The sequence below is a fragment of the Antrostomus carolinensis genome, unplaced genomic scaffold, assembly GCF_000700745.2.
Source record: "Antrostomus carolinensis isolate BGI_N321 unplaced genomic scaffold, ASM70074v2 scaffold22901, whole genome shotgun sequence".
Taxonomy (NCBI): Eukaryota; Metazoa; Chordata; class Aves; order Caprimulgiformes; family Caprimulgidae; genus Antrostomus; species Antrostomus carolinensis.
In genome coordinates this window covers 1,285-8,443 of record NW_010292299.1, presented here as the reverse complement: position 1 = coordinate 8,443, position 7,159 = coordinate 1,285, and the positions used below count along the sequence as shown (strand labels likewise).

Genomic DNA, 7,159 nt, shown 5'->3' with positions numbered 1-7,159 from the left:
TTTGGAGGTTATTCATTTGGGGCTTGAAAGTGAAACCAGCAGTTGTTTATTCTGGCTTATTTTCTGGTTACTTTTCCAAAGAGAAAGCTTGCTCTTTTCATCCAGAAAGACCTCTTTGCTGTGTCAAGGCTTGTCTCATTAACTGTGCAGCTGGAGTGTATTTTCCACTTCTCTTGTGTAAATAAAATGTGTATGGAGATTTTGCTGAGGTAAGTAAACTTCACATTAGTCAAAATCTGATATCCTTAGGATACACTATTTCCTTAACTCATCCTTTCATCACTTGTTACGATGGTTGCATAGCTCCTTGTTTTAAATCCAAAGTCTCGGTTTCTTTCTACACTAGAGGGCAGATTTATTCATTAGGCAGTCTGTATTTGTGTGAGAAAAGCCTAGCTATTGGCATATTTTGGACGAAAAATATTTAGTGCCAAGTGCTTTCCTTGATGTGACTTTCATGAGCTTGCTCACAAAAACCCCACAGGATTGGTGGATTCAGTGAAATCCAAGCTTTACTATACAAATGAGATATTTATTATGTAAACCCCAAACTCCTGTGGTGTATGTATATGCATGTATATGTATATTTTCAAGTATGATACAGAACACATGCTTTAGCATGGCTGATCATTCTGGATGTTTTTTTAATTTTTGTTTCCTTCAAATGCCATTTGGTTATTTTCAGGGCCTTGCTCAAGAATGATGTGAAACAGCAAAGGGACACTGGTTGGTAAATAGTGTCTGTGGATGCTTTCTAGGAAAACTTGTCTTTTGACAGGTTAATCCTTGTGGTCTGTCATGTGGACTGGAAGAGGGTAAAAGAAAATTGGGAGGTAGGAATGGACTGATACCAAAAAGAGGAAGACTTTTGAATGAAACAAAGCATGTAATGTTGACTTAGGGCAATGAGGCAAGCAAGGTACAGAAGACCAGCAACATGAAGGCAGCCAAAAGACATGCAGCTCTGAACAAGGATGAGAATAATGAAGGAGGGGAATGGTATTAACCTTCCATCAAGTCAATTGCCTAGTAGCTGCAAGGTGTTCAGGCTTGACCAGCTAAACAATGGAGAAGGTATAAAGACCTTACTGTATGCTTATACTTCTTGATATAATTTCATTTGTAGGGATCTTCTGAATTGCTGTATCTCTCCTAATTGTTTTTATAGTAATTTTTATTCCTATTTAATGCACTTTTCTCCCTTTCCTCTGCTAAACCCATTCCCATTATCTTGTTACTTCAGTCTACTGCTTACCGCATTTTCAAATGTCTCAGATCTTTTAAACTCTTGCTTTTCACCACAGAAGGACTGCCAGTGGCTCTTATCACTCCAACCTCTCAGAACCTAAGTAGCTTCTCTTTGCTAATTCTGCTCACTATAGTATTTTACAGGCTAAGAAACAATGAATGAGTTACACTTAGGTTTTCCGAACAGACACAGCTCTGTTTTAAGGAATAACAGTGCTGCACAGTCATTATAATTTACAATTATAAAGCCTCACAGAAAACCTTATACAAACTATTCTATCTAAATGTGTGACAGACTTTTTGCAAGGCATCAGTAATGTTTCTGGGCATTGCTTGCTTCACTGCATTTACCTCTTTTTAATATTATTAAAAAAAATTATATATTTTTCAAAAATCATAGAGTGAATATATTGAGACAAATACTAAATTGCTCCTGCAGTTTGACTAACTCTTGTTTAACTCTGTCTGAAAACCACAATTTTATTCCTTTATTTGGAGCAGTAAAGGGAAGCTGAAGATCTGTCAGTCTTGGGCCCTGCTTTCTTCATGAAAGCAAACTCTAAAGGCAAGAACATTTTATGCTTTAACACTGTTTTACTGTACAAAACAAGCAGTTTATTAAATAAGGAACTGTCATCCTTCAGAAAGACAAATACATGCACAGAGACATGTTTTTTGCTCACATTATAGCTTGTCCCTTGAAATCAGTATGACTTTTTTTCTGTCCTTTTCAAAGGAAGAGGACAAATCTCTTCTAAATAAAGCCTTGTCTTTCTTGGTACTACACGTGATGGGGTCCATGCTCCTCAAACACTACTATTCTTTAGGCAGTGACATTTCACACCGATCAATTCATGTCTGAAATCTTGCTTATTTCATTTTTCATATCTTTGATCTCAGTTTGAACTCTCGTGAGGTTGGCCAGTTTCTCATTCAGTAAAGCAATTTCCTTCTCCCGACGTAATACGTCATCCACTAGTCTTCCTATTCTCACTGTTAGGTCATTTATTAATGGCTCCAAGACAGCAAAATCCTTTTTAAGTTTGTACATCTTGGGTTTTAAATCATTTGCAAATGTAACCGTCTTCAGAACTTTTGCTCTGTCACCTTCGAGATTCAAAAGTCTACCTGAATGCTTGTTAAAATCGCTCCTTAACTCGGACAGTGCTGTCTTAATTTGTTCAATTTTTCTTGCGTTACTGGATGCCAAGCTTTGTAGTTTTGTACTTCGGTCGATGCTGCTGGTAAGCAGTTCACCTATATTTTTTACTATCTTCTTTTCACCTTTTTCTCCTTTGTCTTCGAGTGTTTGCAAAGAGTCTGTCAGTGCAGTCATATCTGAGACTAGGCCTGAAATGCGCCTTATGTCTGTTTTTACAGTCACAATCATCAAAGTTATGTTTTTTGCTACAGAAGCTGCATTCTGTTCGACACTTGAAACTGCGTGAAAAAGAGTTGTTAAATTCTTCTGCAGTTCTTCTTGTTTTTTAATTATGCTGCTAGACCATGTTTTCATTTTATAAATATCTTCCTGCAGATGTTTAATGTGAGAAATTATTTGAAGATCTTCCAGCTGTTCCACTGAGTTCCAAGTCTTTTCACACTAGAGAGATACAAATAAAGATATTTGACAAGATTTCTAGCTTAACAACTCACCTCAAAATTAAAGCTATACTCTAATGAAATATCTCACTATTCTGATATTGAAATTAAGCACAAACCCTGTCTTCAGGAAATAAACTTACATTTTCCTTTCAGTATATATAACAAATACAAATGTTACTACTTTTTCCTATTATAACAAGAATTACAGGAAGGTACTGTATGACTTTCCAGTATGACCTCTGAAAATATAAGTCATCAAATGCAATCTTCTTCTGATTTACAGAAATTTTTGTATTAATCCTATAACCTGTGTGATCCAGAAAGACACACGTTGAAAGATACACAGAAACATTTTAGAGAGCTGCCTACTTTAAAATTCTCTTATCCAAAAATCACAGACCATAATTAACCAATGTGTTTTTACTGTGGTAATCATGATATTGAACCCGGCATTCTCAGAGGAAAAAGTCAAAGGAATTAGGCATGGTTCCCTTTTGTTTAAATAGCCACCAAAATACTTAACAGGAAAAATATTTAAACAGCCTTCCCCCATAAAAGCTGTCTTAATGAGGGAACACTCATACTGCTGTTGGATTTTTGGCTGAATTTGCTAGTTCACTTTGGGTTTTTTTAACTATTGGTTCTTGGTTTTCAAATTTGAGAGGAAGAAAGGAAAATACCTGAGTGATACTATGATGTTCAATCCCCAATAAGTCAGTGTAGAACTTGGAAAGAAAAAACCATCAAATGGGCTATAATTAGTTTCATACTAATCCTTTTCTTGACACTACTAGTAAAAATACCACCAAAGAAACAACTATTTTTAACTTTTTGATAGTATTGGTCACTCCTCACTAGCACTGCAGAACTGTTTGCTTAAAAACGAAATATTAAAATTTAGGTTGTGGAGAGTTGTGCTGGTTTTTCCTAGGTAGTGCTCTCTAAGGATGAGGATTTTCTGTTCAATCTCATGTACATTCAGCTTTCCATAGGGCTGAGGCTGATGAAAGATGGTAAACAGAGGAGTGTACCACTGGTAATATAGCCACCCTTCCCCAAAAATATGTGAAGTAGAAACACACTGGAACACACTTGTGAAAAGTATTTAAAAACCATTTCCATATAGAATAGTATTTCTTAATGGAACACTGAACACTAAAGTATTCCTTCTGGAAAAGCAATTTATTTTGAATTAGATTATGCATCAGGACAGGGAAATCCACTACAATATATTTTTATTGAATATGACTGTAAACAGATACAAATCTTTATATAAATAATAAATACATGAAACTGATAGCCTTTATAGCACTAAGAAATGCTGGTTTAATAACAAGCATTTAATTCAAGTCTCTTGAATGGGCAGCATTAACTGCTTCTTGAAGATTTCAGTAGAGTTCTAGATAAATTAATGTAAAAACCAGAATAATTTAACTGAAGCCTGATTAAGTCATAAATGTTGTGGGTTCATACTGTCTACTAAGCAATCTCCTTTCCTGAGTTCAGAAATAGGAAATTATCAAGACACAAGTCTGTAGACACAAATTAACAGCAGTCTTGAGATCCAAATTTCAATGAACAACTATTATCAGACCTATTAGGTAGTACTACATCCTGTGTAAATAGATCTATTAGATCTATGGATAAATGAGATATTCCCTGCCTCCAGGTACCTAACTCCATGGTTTTCGTTAATTGCTTTTGCAGCTCTTGGTTCACCAAACTTTGGGAAACAATGTCAGTGACACTGTTGGGTTTTTTTTCCCTTTGAAATGCAAAGCAATTCCAGACATGTCATATAATGCCTAACAGAGAACATTCTCCAGAAGAAAAGGTTAAAACTTGTAAATTGTAACCTGATATCTCCGGTTTTGACTTTTGTTTTTTCTTAAATCGAAATATTTTTCTTCAAATTCCTTTTATTAAAAAAGAACTTGTAACAAATAAGATTAAAAAATCCTTAATTTAAGGAAATGCTCCTTTATTTCTTGCTCTCTAGCTTCTTTATTAAGTTTGCCTTTCAGTCTGGTCCAATGCCTATTTAAATTAATGACAATATTTCAGCTATCCTTAACAGATATTGGAGTCACATTAATAAATTAAAGTGCCATTTTATCAATTAAAACCCTAAGTACAAACTCACTTATCCCCATTCTGGTCATTTTCTAAGTCATAGCTTTCTAAAGTTTTTTCTTTAGCCTTTGAAGATACATTTACGTCACCCTTTACTTCTTCTAAAACCACTATTTCATTTTGCACTTTCAGTGTGCTGCTGTTGTACTGAACGCCCTCAAGAACCTTCTGCATCACCATTGTATCGGAAACAGTTTTCAACATAGCATTTTCCACAGTATACAGCTGTGTTGTCAAGTCCTCTATCTTTTTCTCCATACTTAGCAATTCACTTGATAATCTAAGAATAGAGTGAATAGCATTTTCAATTGTTGGCAAATGTGTCTTGCACTCCTCGATTTTAGGTTCATAGTTAGCAAGTTTCTGATTCAGGTCTGTATCCTTGGCTACCAGATTATTCTGTTCTTCTTCTAGCTTTTCAACTGCCTTTGCATGCAAGTCCAACTTCTGTTCAACTCTAGAGAATTCATCATCTTCTTGCCTTTTTAGTGTTTTAATATTTCTGGCCGTACTGTCTTCCAAATCTTTTACTCTTTCTGAAAGGGATTTAATTCTTTGGTCAACTTCATTAATTTGGGAAGTAACTTCTGTATGTATGAACTTCGCTTCAGATTTTAAACCGCTAGTGTTTGTGTTCATTTCATTCAAACTTCTTCTCCAGGAATTTGTAACATTTTGGAACTTCTCATTAATGCTCTGCATCTTTATAGAGAGAGTCTGTTCATTGTTCTGAATATCATTTATGACGTTATGAAGAGAAGATATTTCCTGCTCAAACTCAGTCATCACAGAGATGGATGAGGCAGCTTCTTGTAGAATACTTTCAGAAGACTCAAGCTGTATTTATAACACAAAACAATGTCCACATCTACTTAACAAAAGTAAGAATAGGAAACCATTTGCATTTATTTAACAGAGAATAAAGTCCCTTGGAAGCCACTTCGCTTATTACAAAGGTCTTATACAATTTGTTTTCATATTTCATCTTTAAAATATTGTTGATTAACCTAGCATGAAAAATTCACAGAAAAGGATATGTTTATTGTTGAATTTTTATAGAATGCATTCCATTTTCTTTGTTGTCAATCCCTTATTTTTCATGGTGGTTTTGGAGTTTTTGGTTTGGTGGGTTTTTTGTTGTGGTTTTGTTTGGTTGGTTTTGTTTGGTTGGGTTTTTTTGGTAACATATATCCCACTACCTAAATCCCATGCAACATTTTGCAATCTGAAGTGTAGTATATAAATATCCAAATTACATGATGTATAAGTGACATAATTATGAGATCGGTGCTAAAACAAAGTCACTGGCATAAGCCATGCTGTACTCCCATCATTATCTGTATGTTATAGGGGATAATACGGCAGCCAGCCCAAGTTTTCTACTTGATAATGTCACAAATAGATAAGAAAATAAAAGAGCAATGAAAAAAAAATACTATCACTTCATTATGTCTTTCAGTTATTAGAACAGGTCTACTACATAAAGATGCCTGTAAATTTTCTTCAAATCAATGTATATTAGAATTACACACAGAACAATACTGGTAGAATGAAGTATGTGCATAAATATAAGTTTTTAAAAATAGTTTGGTGTCTAAAAATAATACTGAGATACAACCACTACATTCACATACCTGGAAGAATGATATGGATTGACACATTTAGTGGCATGAAATATTCTCCAAAGGTCTATTCATAGGCAACTAGATCACATTATGAAAATTTGTTTTAAAACAGTCAAATTTAACTAAATGACAACAAAGTAAAACAATGGCAAATATTCACCAGAGGTTATCCAAATAAGATGTTGATGATTACCTTTTCAGAAATTAAGTTAACTTTATTTTCCACATCCAGGAATTTTTCAGCTTCTTGCTGTAAGAAATTGTACTTTTTTTCCATATCAGCAAATTGACCTGACTGCTGAAATAGGAACCTGCAAATTGGAAATAAATAAATAGTAAACATAACTACATAGTTAGCTTATATTAAGTGTTCCAAGACCCGATTCACATCAATCTGTTACTGCAGGAGTCTGCGCTCACAGATTTTGATAGATCGATACATGAGAGAAAAAAAAGCTATTAGAGTTTAATGATGTTTATCTGTCTCCATATGGGAGTTATCTTCCACTAGAGGTGGAAACACACAGAAACAACCATAGGTGTGCTTC

At 34.5% G+C, this 7,159-nt stretch overlaps 1 protein-coding gene across 2 annotated transcripts; it reads right to left on the bottom strand.

The window, feature by feature from the left end:
• Window positions 1-2,005: 2,005 nt before the first annotated feature.
• Window positions 2,006-6,915, bottom strand: IKBIP (IKBKB interacting protein). 2 transcript variants are annotated; one of them, XM_029087207.1, is made up of 3 exons: window positions 6,805-6,915; window positions 4,997-5,823; window positions 2,224-2,851 (listed from the first exon to the last, which is right to left on the bottom strand). In XM_029087207.1, exons 1-3 carry the CDS (start codon window positions 6,886-6,888, stop codon window positions 2,803-2,805), a joined length of 960 nt encoding a protein of 319 aa, XP_028943040.1. In that variant the 5' UTR covers window positions 6,889-6,915; the 3' UTR covers window positions 2,224-2,802. The 2 variants fall into 2 exon arrangements, with proteins under 2 accessions (XP_010175223.1, XP_028943040.1); XM_010176921.1 differs by lacking the exon at window positions 4,997-5,823 and having other exon boundaries at window positions 2,006-2,851.
• Between the last annotated feature and the right edge of the window lie 244 nt (window positions 6,916-7,159).